The sequence below is a fragment of the Taudactylus pleione genome, unplaced genomic scaffold (assembly GCF_031769625.1).
Source record: "Taudactylus pleione unplaced genomic scaffold, aTauple2 ptg000089l, whole genome shotgun sequence".
In the NCBI taxonomy this organism is placed as follows: Eukaryota; Metazoa; Chordata; class Amphibia; order Anura; family Myobatrachidae; genus Taudactylus; species Taudactylus pleione.
The window spans coordinates 5,096,072-5,115,393 of NW_028284491.1; the positions used below are offsets into that span (position 1 = coordinate 5,096,072).

General features: G+C 47.7%; 1 protein-coding gene across 5 annotated transcripts in view; it reads right to left on the reverse strand.

Moving 5' to 3' along the window:
- The window catches only part of ASIC1 (acid sensing ion channel subunit 1), a 253,922-nt gene that overhangs the window by 61,791 nt on the left and 172,809 nt on the right, over positions 1-19,322 (reverse strand). For all 5 annotated transcript variants that reach the window (XM_088469136.1, XM_088469131.1, XM_088469135.1 and 2 more), the window contains one exon: positions 16,607-16,757. In XM_088469136.1, coding sequence (XP_088325262.1) covers positions 16,607-16,757 — 151 coding nt within the window. The remainder of the gene's footprint in view (positions 1-16,606; positions 16,758-19,322) is intronic.

Consider the following 19,322-nt stretch of genomic DNA (forward strand, 5'->3'; position numbering starts at 1 on the left):
CCGATCCTGGCTAAGGAAGAAATTAACGAGGAGGGAGTTAATGGTGTGTTTTGCAGGCGCTTGGATACAACAGGACAAAGGGATTTAGGTGTCCCTGGACTGCTTATGGTCTTAGCCAAAGTTTCTGAACTTGACAGTAACTTTTTATGAACGCGCTGCAGGTGACATATAAGGGAGGATGTTCCTAGGTGGTTAACGTCCCTACCCCTACTTATTTCACCTTTACATATGGTACATATGGCAAGACAGTTGTTGTCCGGATTTGGATAGAAATATTGCCAGACCAAAGAGGTGGAATGTTTGGTCTTCTGCCCAGGCATGACCGTGATGGGCTTTTTCACCCCACGGACAACAACTGTCTCCCACGGAGCCTGATTTAAACAAACCACATCACCATCAGAATCCTCCTCGTCAACTTCCTCCTCAGCGCCAGCTACACCAGTATCCTCATCCTGTTGTACTTCAACAGTGACATCTTCAATTTGCATATCAGCAAGTGGACTGTGGGTGCTCCTTTCAGCACTTGCAGAGGGCGTGCAAATGGTGGAAAGAGCCACCTCTTCCCGTCCAGTGCTAGGAAGGTCAGGCATCGCAACCGCCACCACACTTGGACTCTCCTTGGGGATTTGTGATATCTTCGTAGAACGCACAGTTCTTCGCTGTGCTTTTGCCAACTTAAGTCGTTTGATTTTTTTAGCGGGATGAGGGCTTCCATCGTCATGTGAAGCTGAACCACTAGTCATGAACATAGGGATAGACCATAGCCGTTCCTTGCCACCCCGTGTCGTAAATGGCATATTGGCAAGTTTACGTTTCTCCTCAGATGATTTAAATGTTTTTTTTAAGTTCATTTTCCTGAACTTTGTCATTTGGCATTGTATATGCCCTCTACTATGACATTGGGCATCGGCCTTGGCAGATGACGTTGATGGCATGTTATCGTCTATGTCATGACTAGTGGCAGCAGCTTCAGCACTAGGAGGAAGTGGTTCTTGATCTTTCCCTATTTTATTTTTATCGGAGAAAGTTTGGTCCTCCATTTATGTTATATTGATATATACGTGCGGCTAAGGCACACACAAACACAGAAAATAATTTTTTATTATTGCTGGAGACTAGTGCACTTTGTGGGTTACACCACCCTTTAAGAAATGAGCCAGCCGGCTCTTTATTTATGGGACACAGGCGCACGCTTGGCGCTGCTCCTTTGTTGATGCACATGCAGCTACAGTGCACACAATTCACAAAGACAGAAAAAAAAGAATTTTTTATTTTTTGTGAAGCGCACTTTGAGGGTTACACCACCCTTTAACAGACAGACGCACGCTTGGCGCTGCTGCTTTTAGGATGCATGTACAGTGCAGACAATTCACAAACACAGAAGAAAATATTTTATTTTTGTTGGAGTGCACCTTGGGGGTTACACCACCCTTTAACAGACAGACGCATGCTTGGCGCTGCTGCTTTGAGGATGCACGTACAGTTCACACAAATCACAAACACAGAAAGAAATATATATTTTTTGGAGTGCACTTTGGGGGTTACAGCACTCTTTAATGGACGAGCCAACCGGCCCTTCACTTATGACACAGGTGCACGCTTGGCGCTACTTTGTTGATGCACGTGCGGCTACTGCGCACACAATTCACAAACACAAAAAAATATTTTTTTTTATTTTGTTTGGAGTGCACTTTGGGGGTTACAGCACCCTTTAACGGACAAGCCAGCTGGCCCTTTACTTATGTGACACAGGCGCACACTTGGCGCTGCTCCTTTGTTGATGCACGTGCAGCCACAGTGCACACAATTCACAAACACAGAAAATTATTTTTTATTCTGTTTGGAGTGCACTTTGGGGGTTACAGTACCCTTTAACGGTCAAGCCAGCCGCTCCTTTACGTATGACACAGGCGCATGCTTGGCGCTACTTTGTTGATAACCGTGCGGCTACTGCGCACAAAATTCACAAACACAGAAAAAAAAATATTATTTGGAGTGCACTTTGGGTTTTACAGCACCCTTTAACGGACGAGCCAGCCAGCCCTTTACCTATGACACAGGCGCACGCTTGGCGCTACTTTGCTGATGCACGTGCGGCTACTGCGCACACAATTCACAGACAGAGAAAAAATATACTTTTTTTTTGCACTTGGGGGAGCACCCCTGATGGACAGAGCACCCCCTGGACAACACTACAGCACCCCTTTAGGACTGGGACACTGCACAGGACTTTGGAGTGGACACAGCCCCTATGGACAACTGACTGCACAACACAGTCCAGCCAGCCCCTATGGACTTTGGAGGAGTGGACACAACCCCTATGGACAACAGCAGCACAGCACAACACAGCCAGCCCCTTTGGACTTTGGAGGAGTGGACACAGCCCCTATGGACAACAGCAGCACAGCGCAGCACAGCACAACACTACACTGCACTACACTACATAGCCCAGCCAGACTTAACTCCCACCCTCCCTCTTCACTGTCCACAGCCGAGTGAGAAAATAGCACCGACGCGGGTACCTTACATAGAATCCAAAACCCGCGAGACCCGGAAGGCGGGATGATTAAGTTTTGCCTTGATTAAGTTTTTGTGACATGACCTTTTTGTTCATACTAATAATCTCTATAATAGATTCAGATGCGGCCATCCTATCTTCTACGGATAGGTTTCAATTACGTCAGGCTACTAGTAGTAATGAATCCATACATTTTTTGGATATCACTATGTGGAAATTCAAAAGATCCACACCAAATTTTTTACAAAACCCACTGATTCTCTGAAGTTATATTAATGCTGGTAGCTACCATCATCCAAATTGGCTGTAGTCCATTCCAACAGGCCAATTCAAACTAATTAAAAGAAATTGTACAAAGGATGATATTTATCAGAGTCCGGCTAAGGAAATGCAATGGAAGTTTATAGCCTGTAGATATAAAAAAGATCTGGATGATGAGGCAGCAAAAAAATGGAAAAAGTGCAAAGAAAACGTTTCTTAGAACCAGAGGGTATAGAAAAGAAAGGAATGAAGGAGTCAAAGGGTTGTGAATGGGCTTTTGTAACGACCTTTAACAAACAATACAGAATGTTAGGAAAATCTATTGAGAAGCATTGGGGAATCCTAAAAAAAAGACCCAACAGTAGGTGATCAGTTACCTGCTAGACCTAAATGTATTTATAAAAGTGCACAGGTATCAAATCAAAAGGGTTTTACCAATGCATGTCATGCATAGCCTGTAAAGAAATCATAATGTAAGATCAAACCAAAACTAGTGAAGTGAAAATAAATGAGAATATTTTTCGTGATTAGGGAATTTATCACATGTGCAACAAAAAACCTAGTTTACGCAATAGAATGTGACTGTAACTTGTTTTATATAGGGAGAACCTCCAGGCCACTTAAGGTGTGACTTGGAGAGCACCTTAGAAATATAAAAAAAGGCCTGGAGTCTCATGCTCTCTCTGACCATTTTAGAAAATATCATAATTGTTCGACTACTGCCATCAAACGCTTTATGGGTCTAAAATGGGTCAATGGCCATTGGAGACAGAGGTTGATTGAGGAAGCCCGACATACAAGATCACAGACTTTTAGGAGTGGTTATGTATATGGATCACATGTGCTGAGACCAATCATGCTTCAGCTAGGGGGAAATACCCTCAATATTTTGAACTTGGATATTCACACTGGAGCTGACCTTGAGAAAGACCCGAGGGGGGTTGAAATGTATGCGTGGGTGCTCATGGAACTGTATTATAGTGGACGGTGACTGATGTGGCTAAGATGGTCCAAGGAGATTTGAGACCAGGAGGACCCATTGCTGCAGCCGGAGATTTACTCTTGAAAGTGCACACTCATAAGAACTGACTGTTGCCAATTCTCTTTCACAGTCAGTAATTGCCCATTGCTCTTGTTTGCGGTGGAGGTAGGAAGAGCCTCTGAGAGTTTTCTGCACTGCTGACTACTGTGCGCACCTTGTGGTATTTGTATCTTGTGGTATATTTATTAAAAATCCCTTGCATGGACAGAACTTACGATAAAGCTCTGTCCTTGCGAATCCCCTCCGCAATCTTTTCTCTGTATTTTTCTGTAAAAATACAGTGAGAAGGTGCCTGTGCATGCGCCGACCGGCTTGTCTAACCCCACTCATATGACCCCCCCCCCGTGATTTTCCCCGCTTTACTTTCACTTACCTTTGGTCATTGGTGCTCCAGTGAGGACCCGTGGCTCCGATCAGCTGGTCTTCCATCCTGCACTGTGACCCCGGTCAGCTGTTCTATGTCACAGTGCAGGAGCCAGGAGACCCGCAGGACATCACCGGAGCACCGATCACCGGCCCTGGAATCAGGTAAGTGGGTTTTTTTAACTTTTTTTTTTTTTGCAATGATCAGCTTGTGGTCTATTTAGACCACACAGGTGATCACTGGGGCCTTGCTCCCGGCTCTGCTCTGTCTATTAGAGCAGAGCAGGAGTCTGGGAACCATGGGAAACCCTGGATAACGCCATCACCAGGTGACGTTATTATCACAGGGCTTCCCCTAGGATTTTTTCACATTTAATTTTTAGTAACTTTGGTCAGATTTCAATTTACAATTATGGGAAATGCGATCTGCTTACTAAAAAATATGAGATATGGTAAGAACTTACCCTTGTTATCTCTATTTCTACGAAGTCCATAGGGTTCCACAGGATACCTTGGGGTATAGGTGTGACGTCAGTCGCAGGGCACCAAAGAGTTAAGCTTTCAGCCTCCCAGGATGCACTAGGTCCCCCTCCTATACCCCGCCCCCAGGCCAAGGCACCTCAGTTAGTTACCAAGCCATAGGCCGGAGGAGGAGAAGGAAGAGAGAGAACAAAGATCTGGACACATACAAGAATCACATTCTCACCAGAGGGAGACGGAAAACCGGTGACCAGAGCAAAGCCCATCTGCAGCACAGGTGCGACAGGGCGGGAGTCCTGTGGAACCCTATGGACTTCGTAGAAATAGAGATAACAAGGGTAAGTTCTTACCATATCTCATATTTTCTACTTCAGGGTCCATAGGGTATCCACAGGATACCTTGGGGATGTCCCAAAGCAGTATCCTTTAAGGGTGGGGACGCTCCTGTGCAGAAAGGAGAATCCGCCGCCCGAAGGAAGCATCCTGAGAGGCGAAGGTGTCAAACCTGTAATACCTCACGAAGGTATGGACAGAAGACCACGTAGCAGCCTTGCAGATCTGAACTGCCGAGGCACCACGTCAAGCTGCCCACGAAGGACCCACAGACCTAGTGGAATGAGCCTTCAGAGAAGGAGGGACCGGTAGGCCTTCATGAAGATAAGCTTCAGAAATAGCCATACGGATCCAGGCTGCCAAAGTTTGCTTTGAAGCAGGCCAACCCTTTTTACAGAAGCCATAGAGGACAACAAAGCGTCCGACTTCCTAAACAAAGAAGTGCGGTCCACATAAGTCCTTAAGGCCCGCACAACATCCAAAGAGGCCTCACCCACGGAAAGACCCGGTGAGTTAAAGGCCGGAACAACTATTTCCTCGTTAACCTGAAACTGGGAAACAACTTTGGGGAGAAACTCGGGCCGAGTGCGGAGCACTGCCCTGTTCCCATGAAAAAAAAAACCAAGAAAGGGGGTCTACAAGAAAGAGCCCCTAACTCAGAAACACGTCTGGCTGAAGCAACGGCCAGAAGGAAAACAGTCTTAGCTGTTAGCCATTTAATATCCACTGAGCCCAGTGGTTCAAACGGCGGTCCTTGGAGAGTCCTCAGGACCACAGCCAAATCCCAAGGCGCCACAGGTGGAACAAAGGGCGGCTGAATACGGAGAACACCTTGCATAAAGGTGCGCACATCCGGGATTGTAGCAATCCTACGGTGAAACCAGACAGATAGGGCCGAAACCTGTACCTTCAAAGAAGCAAGGCGAAGCCCATGATCTAGTCCCGCTTGCAGGAAGGCGAGAATCCGAGACAGACGAAACTCCCGCGGTGCATAACCTCTCGGTCGACACCACTGGAAGAACGTATGCCACACGCGATGGTATATCCTCGCGGAAGACGGTTTCCGAGCTCGTAACATGGTACACAGCATAGAGCTGGCAAACCCCCAGGACCTCAGCATGGCCGTCTCAACAGCCACGCCGCCAAAGACAGCCGAGTCAGGTCCGGGTGAAGACAAGGACCCTGAGACAGAAGGTCCGGTCGTAGCGGCAACCGCAGAGGACTGTCCACGGACAGACCCTGAAGGTCTGAGAACCAGTGCCGTCTGGGCCACGCGGGAGCTATCAACAGGAGCGTCCCTCCTTCCTGTTTGAATTTCCGGATTACCCGTGGAAGAAGGGAGACCGGAGGGAACAGGTATGCGAACCTGAACGTCCACCAGACGGACAGAGCATCCACCAGAGACGCCCCTTCGTCTCTTGTGCGAGACCCGTACACCGGCAACTTGTTGTTGTGCCGGGACGCCATGAGGTCGATTTCTGGAAGACCCCACCTGTCCACCAGTAGTTGAAAAACGTCCGGGTGCAGGGACCATTCCCCTGGATGAACGTCCTGGCGACTTAGAAAGTCCGCCTCCCAATTTAGCACTCCCGGGATGAAGACCGCTGATATGGCCGGAAGATTGCGCTCCGCCCAAACCAGGATCCGAGAGACCTCTACGAGAGCCGCCCGACTGCGAGTTCCTCCTTGCCTGTTTATGTAGGCCACGGTGGTAGCATTGTCCGACTGGACCTGCACCGGGTGACCCTGGAGAAACCGCTGTGCCTGCAGGAGAGCATTGAAGACCGCACGGAGTTCCAAGATATTTATTGGAAGCTCCGCTTCTGTCGGTGTCCACCTGCCCTGGGACAAGTGTGGACCCGAAACTGCTCCCCAGCCCCGAAGACTGGCGTCCGTTGTCAACAGGACCCAATTTGGAACCCAGAACGGACGTCCCTTGTTGAGGTGGGTCATCTTTAACCACCACGCAAGGGACAGGCGAACTTCCGGGGTGAGCACAATCGTCTGGAACTTCAGAGACTGAGGCAGCCCGTTCCACTTGGACAGGATCAGGTGCTGCAGAGGTCTAGAGTGAAACTGGGCGTATTCCACCATGTCGAACACCGACACCATGGAGCCCAGTAACCTCATCGCCGAGTGTAAGGACACCCGGCGGCTGTGCAGACAACTGCGCACCCTTGACTGTAAAGCAGAGATCTTGTCCTCCGTCACGAAGATCCTTTGCTGTCCCGAGTCCAATAAGGCTCCAAGATGCAGAATCCTCCGAGACGGGATTAGAGTGGACTTCTGCCAGTTAATTAGCCAGCCGTGCCGTTGCAGCAGTGCAATGGTCAGGTCCAAGTGGTGTAACAGGAGCTCTGGAGATCGTGCCACCAATAACAGGTCGTCCAAGTACGGCAACATGCGGACTCCTTGCAGCCGCAGAGAAGCCGCCATGACCGCCATAGCGTCCTGTATGTCCAATGACACCATGTAGTCCCCAGGTTCCAGCGCCAGAATGATGGACCGTAGGGTCTCCATCCGAAACTTCGGGACCCGCAAAGACTTGTTGAGTGCTTTGAGGTTGAGAATCGGACGATATGACCCATTGGGTTTCTGTACCAAAAATAGATTTGAATAGAAACCCTGGCCCCTCTGGGAGAATGGAACAGGCACTATAACTCCAGCCTGGAGCATAGTGTGCAATACCTTCCGCAGCTCCGTAGCCTTGTTCCGGTCTGATGGTAGACCCGTGGTGAAGAATCGAGCCGGGGGTCTGTGCCGGAAGGAGAGGGCGTACCCGTGAGAGACCACCTCCAGAACCCAAGTGTCTGTCGTAGTGAACGACCAACACCGGGAGAACTGCAGCAGGCGGCCTCCCACCCTGGGATCCCCCAAGGGGAGACCCGGACCGTCAGGCCGCAGGCTTGTCATCTGGCTTGGGGGCCGGACGTCTGGTACTCCATGCCTGTTTCCGGGGCTTGCCCGATTTCTTAGGGCCAGCCTGTCGAGGAAACGACTGTGGTTTGGGCCTGCCCTGGGCCCTAGATGACCGAAAGGACGATGGTCCAGAACCAGAAGGAGCAGCGGCCGACGGGAGACAAGCAGATTTGGCTGCCGCCAGCGTGGCCACAATCTTATCCAGATCCGGACCGAAGAGAACTTCTCCGGTAAACGGCAACGCTTCCAGACCTTTCTTGGATCTGCGTCCGCCTTCCAGGATCGCAGCCACAAGGTGCGACGAGCAGCTACCGCTGCTGAAGAAATTCTAGACACCAGAGTACTAATGTCTAGAGCCGCCTCGTTGATGTAGGTGGCCGAATCACGGAGATTGCCAATCAACTCCGCTTGTTCGGCCGGACAGTCGGATTCAAAAGAAGCCTCTAATGAATCCGCCCAGCGCTCCATCGCTCTGGCAACCCAGCAAATGGCCATAGCCGGCCGTGCTGCCCCCCCTGCAAGGGAATAAGCGGACTTCAGGCAGATTTCTACCTTGCGGTCCGTAGCATCCTTAAGGGAGGACATGGATGGCATCGGCAATGTGGCACTACGGACAAGACGGGTCACGTGAGAATCCACCTGTGGAGGGGATTCACACTTAGCAAAATAATTATCCGCGAACGGATAAGCCACCGCCAGGCGTCTCTGCGGCTGGTATCTTTTGCCAGGTTGTTTCCACGCCTCCTCTAAATGGTCCACCAACTGACCCGAAAGAGGAAAGACTGTGGCATCGCCCTTCACATCTTTGAAAAAGGCATACTTAGATTTAGCCGCTGGGGGAACTTCGTCCTCAATCACCAAGGCTGTGCGGACCGCCCGAATAAGTCCAGGAATATATACTTTGGACTTAGCATCAGCGTCCTTAGTATGGAAAGGTTCCTGATCGTAAGGATCCAGAATCTCCCCATCATCAGACGTCCCTTCGTCATCCTCATAAGGAGCGGACAGAGACGCCACCGGCCTTTTATGAGGCCGCATCACAGACTCCCCTTGCAATACATCCGACAAGTGCTGTAAAGAACTCGTCAGGGAGTTAACCCACGCTGGCTCCTGAGAACCCGGGAGCGGGGAAATAGGGAGACTGTGGGGTACCACCAATTGTCGTGGGAACCCCTGCATGGGTGACGACACCACAGACTGCTGGGACAAACCCATCGGAGTAAACGCGGGCTGCGGAGCTAACTGGCCCACTAAAGCTGTTAACGCCTGAGCGAAACAAGCCCAGGGCGGCTCCTGTACCGGTGCTGTAACCGTAATAGGCCGCGCCATGGACAACACTGCCGGCAAAGGCCCTCCGCGCTACCCTCCCCCTCCGCTAACGGTACTTTGCACGTGGTACACTGTAGCCGGAGGGGAAAATCACTTTCAGACATGATGGCACCACGTATGTGACCTCTCTCACCAATTAAGTATTAAATAGGCGAGAGACCACCCTGCAGCACCGCACCGCAAGGGCTTTAGCAGAAAGAACAGGGACAGTAATAAAGCTGACAGTTTAGTGAAGAATAGTTACAGGCAGCGCTAGCACAGTCACATACAATGCAGAGAAATAACAATTCCTGCACTAACAGCGCTGATCACTCAACTACACAGACACAGGGCCTGGTAGGACACAGCGCTGCATACACAGACCTGAGCCACAGCGGAGGAGAGGTATGCGGGGGGACCCAGACCACGATGCTTCCTTCCAGACTTCCAGCAGCGTTCACCATGCGTTGCAGAGAAGATGGCCGCCGAGGAGCAGAGAGAAGCTGGCCTGGGGGAGGAGCGCTGACACAGGACCAGTCAGCACAGTGCAGAGAGGGCTGTGTGCAGCGGGGGAGGCGCCGGCTGTGAGACAGGGAAGGCGCGCTCCCCTGGCATGCATTTAACCCCTGGGACGCCGCAGCGATACCGCTCTGCTGCGGTCCGCTGTCCCAGGGGGTAGTGGAAGCGCAGGTTGGTCGCCTGGCTCCACGCTGCAGCCAGTCCCCAGGGAGCCCCCTGCCTGGGGACTTAGGACCATGTGATCAGCGGGGACCCACCGCGGGACCCCGCTGCTTACCTCTGTCCCCCTTGAATCCGGCCATGGTCCGGAGCATCTGGGGTCACCGCTAGCTGTGACCCCAGACGCCCACCAGCATCCCCGGATCAGTACCGGCGTTCTGGTACCGGCGGGGTGTAGGGAAGACAGCATGGACGTCAGGACTGACTGTCCATGCTGTTCATCCAGTTGTGCAGCCACAGCTGCATGAAGAATAAGCTTCAGGGGCTCTTCTAGCCCCCACTCCAACAGGTGCACCCGACTCCGGCCGGGCACCAAACTAAACTGAGGTGCCTTGGCCTGGGGGCGGGGTATAGGAGGGGGACCTAGTGCATCCTGGGAGGCTGAAAGCTTAACTCTTTGGTGCCCTGCGACTGACGTCACACCTATACCCCAAGGTATCCTGTGGATACCCTATGGACCCTGAAGTAGAAAATATGTGATAATTAGGGTTTGGAGTAGAATTCTACTCCAATTGCTCTGTAGTAAATTTATGTGAAACTAAAATAATGTGAAAAGGGTGTGAAAAAATGTGCAGGCTCGGTTTTACTCGGAATTAATCGGTTCTTATCGCCACTTTACCGCAAATTCAGATTGATTATATTGGCTATCCAAAACACATGATAGGCGATAGCCAATAAAAAGATCCGAGTAAATCTGAGTAAAACCGAACCCGCTCACCCCTAGAAAAAACCCTTTTCACTTTATTTTAGTAAAAATAATGTTAATAAATAGACCCATTAGTCACCTGCCCTGCCCTTAGCTTGTTTCTGTTATTGTAGCAAGCCACCTGCCCCTGACTAGCTGAGCTTTGTCCTTTACCCTGGTTTTGTCACTCTGTATCCAGATTTGCTGGTATTTCTGATTTTGGGCCCGAATTAGCATGGATCGCTAATGCAACCGCCACTGTGTAATCGCACTCAGTTTTGCTGCGAAAATATGCTAATGTTTGCAATCTGTCAGCCAGCATAGAGAAGCCCACTACCACTTTCTCACATCCGTAATACCTCACAGTCCTCCGTACACATCGGTAACATCGAGTAACATTGGACGCTCACACAGAATTACAGCAGCTCTGACCGTCTGGCATGTCTCGTCACACGCTGCGAGTAATGAAGCTGCGTATGCTGTCGCAATGGCTAATTTATGCAAGTCCATGTTCAAAAGGACAGGCATTGCTGCGTTTCTCCGACAACTCCCCCGTCACCACCCCCCAAACGCTGACGTCCCATCACTCACTCTGTGATAACTTTGTTCTTGTGTGTGTGATCCCAGTGCGATCGCAATGCTATCCTGCACAGGCGCACTGCGGTGCATACGCATGCGCAGTACACACCATCGGCTGATCTGCGTACACTGTTGCAATTGCGATCCATTCTCAATCAGGCTCTTTGCCTCCTAAAACACAATTCTCCTCTGCATCAGCTTCCTGTAAACTTGTACTAGACCTGGGAGCAACAGAGTACCGGTGAGCGCATAGAGCTCTATGGGAAAGGGCACAGCTGTAAGTGAAGATTAGATGCTCCTCTATAGATTTACCTTGAAGATGAGTGCAGTCATTACCAGGTTAAGGTTCCCTACAAGGTAAAATCTTGATGCTCTGTCTGGACAGCATTGAGTGGACAGATATACAGGCATATTTGGGGGCCAGGACAAATGGTTTAGATCCATAGGGTCCCAATTAGTGCCAGTGGACACTGACGTAATGAGGATTACCAGTCCAAGTGTATTTTTTATGCTCAATCTCAATCATTATTACATCACAATAATTGCACAGTGTATTTAGGTTAAGCTCATGTAGTTTTGTACAGGAAGGGAGTTCCACCACCTCACTAGGACCACTTTAAGCACTGGCCCTTTTGGCATTTGCCAGAATTGCCAGGTAGCCAGTCCGCCCGTAGATACACTGTATATTAGTTTAGTAAGAGAACTCATTATTGCACATTATTGCACATTTCCCTGCTAAAGAATTTTGGACCTGAAAGTAGGCCAGCCTCCCGGGTCCTGCCCAATTCCTCAGTGATGTTGGCAATCCATGGCTGAATGCAACATGGATTGCCAGAGAAAAGTTGTCAAAAATGCTTTATTGTGTGGTATGGGGGTACTAACAACATTTACGTTTTTGTACGTTTATATTTCTGAAAAAATAAAAGGTTTTTACTTTCCGATGGCTCTGATTCTAAGTCACATGCTGGTCTGAATGTAGCGCATCTCGCAATTGTAAACAAACTGCACATGTGCCTCAGCCTTCATGCATAACCTCTTTCATTATTTTATATCAGACAATGAATTTCATTTAATAATTATTTAGTCTAATTGAAATTAAAATATTTATATAGTGAATATGTAATTATAAGTGCACATAATTGTGCTAGAATTAGAACCTTTAGCATCTGTAGCTGTTACATTCCATTTTCTATAACCTGTTTGTTGGAACAGCTGAAATCTATAATTAGTAAATATTAATCTCATCACTGTGCTGCCAAGACGACTGCAGGCTTGTTCTTCTATTTATTCATTTGGAATTCTTTATTCAAATTCTATTCTTGTAATTCATGAAACTGCTATAACCAGAATATTTTCTTTGCGTCTTGTAAACGGTCTTTTCATTAGCTCTGAAAACATCCAGCTATGGCTTCCTAACCAAAGGTAAGCTGCCACATATTCCTCCCCAACAGGCCCCATAAAACAATGCTTCATTTGTAATGACTTTTATCTTAATTTCAGGATGTACCTTCCATCCCCAGGAACTACTCAGCATTGTCTCATACAATAATTTCACAGTCTCTCATATTCCATGTCTGCTAACATTTCAAATGCCCGAAGAGGAACATTTAATATTAGTGCAGTTTTCATGTATTTACAATCATAGATTAGTACAAAATGTCTCAGACGCAATTAACATGTAAAACAGTTTATTCAATATTACACAGTACAAACCACTAAAGCTAACAGTAATAATACGTATAAGCAGGGGTGTAGCGTTTAGCCATGGCGCCCGGAGCATGTGTGTGCTACCGCGCCCCCACCCCCCAAGTGTGCCAGGCATGAGATGTGTCCAGCATTTAGGGGCAAATTAAAGGGAAATAAAAATAAACATTATGGGCAGTATCAAACTGGGACATGGAGGGCTAGATATATTCCAATCCACTAAAGTAATTCCACCAATTAAAAATAAACCACACAGTACAGTAGTGCCCACAATTCACATTACGCCACACAGTTGTGTCTTTTATTCATGTTACGCCACAGTAGTGCCCCTTATTCACATTACGCCTTGTACACAGGTCAGTGCGTCCTTGCTGGGGCATGGTCTGGGTGAAGCCACAAGCTCCGCACCGTACACACCATGCCCCTTTTCTGGAAGCACTGATCTCTGTGTTTCACACTCAGCTCAGCAGGTGCTCTGTCCTTCCTCGGAATGGCTGATCTCCAGCGCCCTGGCTAGAGCAGGCGCCTGGAGCAGGTGCTTTACTGGAGCCACCCTCGCTACTCCCCTGCGTATAAGCCACACAACACTGAAGGGCTGTAGCTATAAAGTTAGACAAGTCAATAGAGGGAATCTGGACAGAAAAGATGAGCCAGGTTCCAAAGTGCAAACCTGGGACATTTGGCATAAATGTGTTATTACACTATATAAATATTAATTTTCTTCATCAGGGGCCTGATTTAAAATAGGACGCAATTTTGCATGCTGAACATAGACATAAACAGTGGCCTTATGTATATACCTCGAGTTATACCCAAACTAAGGTATGAGAACTTGAACTAGAGTGTGTACTATAGATTCAGCTGCATTATTATGCTCATATTATAGGCCAATATGAATATACAGCAGATGATAAATGCTATATCTATGCTGTTTAAAACAAAAGATGATTTGGCCGACACCCAAAATATAGCCCTTGCTGTTCACAGCTAATGCAAGGGGGCAACGGCATGGACTCGTCACACTACAACAGGGGGACTCACTGCGCAGATTCCGCCTGTCATAATGTGAAGCAAACCCCACCCTTATTAGCATATGGCTGAACATCCTATGGAAAATGGGCCTGCAAAAATGTGCATCCACCTTAAAAGGGGCTCATCCTGGCACTCCTGGTATAGTAATAGTGTAAAGTGAAAAATAGATGTGTTCCTGCAGTATTGTAAAACTGAAATGCCACTTGTGATACTACAGTAGTCATCTCCAGGGGATGTGCTGAACGAACCTCAACCTACTATACGTAACTTGCATGCGCACACCCCCTGATTCGCATCTGCGGATGCAAGGTGCTGGAACTGCAAGTTACTCACAAGTATATAAAATCTATAAATGCGCCCTCATTTAAACATACAGTGCAACAAGGTACATTTTTACAGGCGCAGGTGGACTAGTGTCTAACTCTATAAATCAGGTCCTGTAATATTCTAAATTGGATTCCATCAACCTACAGTATGGCCCTTCTGCTCTTGCTAATTCACAGCTCCAAACTGCTGGGGAAAACATACAGAGAATTGTAATTCCACACTGGATGAGCTATTTCCTAAGCATCTCTTAAGAATAAATATGTATTTGCACAGTTGACACTCAGGGGTGTATTTACTAAAATGCGGGTTTTTAGAAGTTGAGGTGTTACCCATAGCAAGCAATCTGATTCTACTTAACATTATCTAGCCTCTTCTAGAAGATAATAGCTAGATTCTGATTGGTTGCTATGTGCAACATCTGAAAACCTGCACTTTAGAAAACATCCCCCTCACTGTTAATTTTTTATGGATATGTTAGAGAATCAAAACATATATGGTTCACATTAGATCCGATCAAATGTAGATATCAAAACTGACAGATGAAATGCTCAGAATATGTGGATTTTAAGTTCAAATTATCAAATTGAAGCTGATTGAAGTGTGTATTGTAACTGTGCAGTTAGAGACGTGAATCCTAAAACTGTTGTACATTGCACATTTACAGCAATTGTTTTCATTGGGATGCAGCTGTCTTGTCTATCTTAATTTACGATTTTATAGAAACTCATTGGATTAAAAATGATACATGCCTTAAGTGTATACTGATGCAATTGCAATCGTTACTTGAAACAATATGCCACAATTGAAGTTTAAGAAAGTTGTAATGATCAGATCACCTGCAGACAACTCTACAGCATCAGTCTTTACATTTATTTAAATCTATATCAGGCATAGCATTCTAGCGCCCTGTAAGTGCTGTCTGCCACCGGATGTGAGAAGGTGGAATTAAAGCTAGTTCACATTCCTACAGCAATTAGATCCCTCATTTTGAAACAAAACAACAGGATCTGTACAGGTGCTGCTATGTGCAAATTATCAGCATACAAAATAGAATAAGTGAAACAAAAACACCTTCCTGCACATGTGCTTCCTGTTATGCTGTTGTCTTCTACAGGATAGACACCTGCACTGTACACATGTAGGCGAGGAGGGGACACAATGGCTGCACTGAAAAGTGGAGTGATCTGATTGATGTGTGTACACTGAACATGTTGACATGGTTATAATGTCGACATTCAGCATGTCAACAACACTGATGCAATGTCAACATGGTCAGAATGTCGACACTGTGTTTTTAAGGTGAGTCTCTCCATAACCCTTATCCCTAAACCTAACCCTAAACCAATGTCAACATTTCATATGTGGACAGTCTGTCCTTGTCGCTATTCTTCAGTTGTTGACATTTATGATGTCGACATTTTTAAATGTCATAAAGCTTAGGCTTAGCTATACTGAGCACAGATCTCTGCATATATAAGGTGTGGGCATTTAATACATATGCATAAAAGCAAAACATGAAAAACATGTTTGAAAACAGTAGTAGTAAAATACTTCTGGGAACTGAAAGGTCTACGTAGCTTTTAGAACTCTCTGAGATATTAAAGGTGTTTACAGTAAGTAGCTCCAAAAATACTTTTCTGCTTGTCTAGAACAGTGGTTCTCAAACTCTGTCCCCAAACAGCTCATGTTTTCCAGGTCAACCGTGGATCTTTAAAATGTTGGTAATACACCTGTGCACCTGAGGAACAAGGTTGAGAAACACTGGTCTAGAACATAGAACAATTGTGCAAGCAATTACAGTACATTACCAACTGCCCTCCTAGGTGAAACCTGCATGGTGTAGCTGGTGCGGAATGTCCAGGTACCCACAGGGTGAATGAGGCATAGTGTATGTGATGCACAGTCACTGCTGGAAATGGAAATCTCTTGGAGGCTCTTCCAATGTGAGATCCGGGTTGCAACCCCCAGAGGGGGTGATGAAAGAGTCAGTGTTAGCCTTGTATGATAATAGCCCTGTGCAGGAATTGCTAGCAGGATGATAGAAAACCTGAAGATAAGAATTTTCATGGGTCATATAAACTTTGTGGGTAAAGGATCTGTAGCCCAAGAGCGGTAAAGGTCTTTCGCATTTCACTGGGCTTGCCAACTTCCTAAGCGGCAATCTGCTCACTCTTATTATCACATAGAGTTCTATAAGGTCTATAGCCCATCATTTTGAAACGTCAGCATGGTGCAGTGTTTTTGTTTTTTTTACTGATTTTACTGAACCAACATCTTGCATTATTAACGGAAAGGGCTGCAAGGCAGCATACATTACCTGGCATATGCACCATACGACAATTACAGTTTTCCACAAGGTAACGTGTCTCGCAGTCGATCCGACATGCAGAAATACTATATGTGTCAAAGAATTCAGAGTCCATGGCACCGCCTTTGCAGACTCCCCAGGGTGGGGGCAGGTATGTGAGCTAGAATAATTGCAAGTTGGACATAGTGAGAGGGAGACAAGCAGACAAGATAAACATCAGACAACTGGTGCTTCTTCTACAATACTGTTTTTATTCTTACAATCACACATAGGATTCACTAGCAAAGTGAAGGACAAGTAGTCAGCATTTGGGGGAGGCACCGGGGGGTGGTTAGAGAAATGCAGGCGCGTTGGATCGCTTTCTAGGTGTCCAGAAATTAGCCACTGCGTCCTTGCTCGCAGTGTCTGTGTGTCTGGAGACCCGCCATGTCTGCGACAGCTTAGACTTATTCAGAGGGCTGATGGCCGTCTGATCTGCATTTGATGTTTCCGATGTTTCCAGTTCTGTGTGTGAGCGGTGGATGTGACATGCTTTCAGTGGGCGTCTCTAAGCACTGGGCGGCGAGTGAGTCATTAGTATATTTTCCCAATTGCGATCTGTGCGAGATCTGCGTCCATCTCTGAATCAGATCCTGGGGAAGATGTACTAAGCCTTGGAGAGGGATAAAGTGAAGAGGGATAAAGTATCAACCAATCAGCTCCTAACTGCCATGTTACAGCATGTGTTTGAAAAATGACAGTTAGGAGCTGATTGGTTGGTACTTTATTTCCATCCACTTTATCTCTCTCCAATGCTTAGTACACCCCTGTATCTATACATTTTCACAATACTGATTGGTTGGTACATTATTTCCCTCCACTTATCTCTCTCCAAGGCTTAGTGCATCTACCTTCCTGTGTCTATAAATTTGGACAGTGTATGTAATACAACCATTGCTCTGTAAAATGACATATCAGAAGTGGGTAAGCACACAAGATGAAGGGGCTGATACAGAGTGAGAGCTTTGCCATTAGGCATGGGATGTAGTCAGCATCCCAGCGTGTGAGATATTGACGGTCCGAATACCGGCACCGAAATCCCGATAGGTCGGGATCCCAGCACCAGTATCCCGACCGCCAGCATCCCAAAGGTAAGTATCGGGAGGTTAGGGTTAGGAAGTGGGGTTAGGGTTAGGCATTAGGGGGAGGGTTAGGGTTAGGCACCGGGAAGGGAAGTGTTAGAATCAGGGTGCAGGGAGGGGGAGGTTAGGCACTAGGGGGGAAGGTTAGGTTTATGCACCGGGGAGGGAGTGTTAGGTTTAGAGTGCAGACAGGGGGAGGTTAGGATTATGTACTAAGGAGGCACGGGGGAGGGAGGGTTAGGGTAGGGGTTAGAAAAATACTTACCAGTGTTCTCTATGGGTGTCGGAATTTTGGCTGTTGGGTTGCCGCTGTCGGTATTCTGACCAGCGGGATCCCGACAGCTGGGATTTCATACCCAACCCATTTGGCATACTGCATCTTTCATGAATTAGAACAGTATACACAGACATAGGCAGATTTGTGTGATTCGCTCTCTATTACGCCTACCTGCACCTGGTTGGGCAGTATGGGACCAGAGAGGGTCATGAAGTTCGTATTCAAGCAATTGCAAACACTTACAGCCTGGCAAAACTGTATATACACATGAAAAAGCTGTATTATTTGCGGGTGGTCAGGGAAGAGGGGTGCAAATACTGTAAGAGGACAGGCAACGCCTCTAGCAAACTGCTCATGGTTGGCTGTTGGTGAACACTCAGCTGACACTGAATAGTGCTTTTCTGATCACTCAGGGGTGGGCGATGCTTCTGTGAGCATGTTTCATCAAATTTTCTTCCATTTACTGCCAACTTACATCAGGGAGTTCTCTTTTGCTGTTGTCTGGTGTGAATTTTCAGTCTATACTACCAAATATATTAGGCCTAATGCAGAGTTGCACCCAAGATATAATTGCTTCTGCCCTGCGGACATGTGACTAAGGACCTCATTCAGAGCCGGTTGCACAGAGTGTGCGGTCGGTCTGAATGAGGGGAGGACGTCTTGAATTTTCAAGACGTCCTCCTTTGCGGTGGCAAGGCTGCCTAAGGTGATGGTCACGATGGTCAAGACCATCGCGACCATCGGGGCGTACGACGAGACCCTAGAGTAGGGTCTCCCTTGTCGTAAGCCCCGGAGAGTTTTCGGCTCTGTCTGAGCCGGAAGCTCTCCACTGACAGCACTAGTGATGTCAGTGGGGCCGCCTCCAAATGGTAGGCGTTCCCATGGGAACGCCCCCATTTGGGCTGCCACCCCCCCGGCCCGCCTTCCAAACGGGGCGAGCTGTCAATCAACATCGACAGCTCGCCCCCTTTGGATCGAGACCCGCTACGACCGGCGCTGTCGGTCGTAGCGAGTCTCACGTATGCACACGACGGCGCCGTCGTGCGCATGCTCTGTGGGGGGCCATCGACCCGGTCCGAGCGCATCGGCGCTAACGACCGGGTCTGAATGACCCCCTAAATGTGAATATTTGCTGTATTGTATAGAGTTGTATGCACCTCTGCGGCCATGCCGCCTCCTGTCCGTATGCTTAGTTTATAGTTGTCATCATTATCAGGGCGCATTTGCAGCTGCCTGTATTTGATGCAAGAGATTGCACCTGGAAAATGTATGCTTACACAGAAAGCCCTCAGATGTGTCAACATGCTCCTTCAGTAGCAATGGGAAA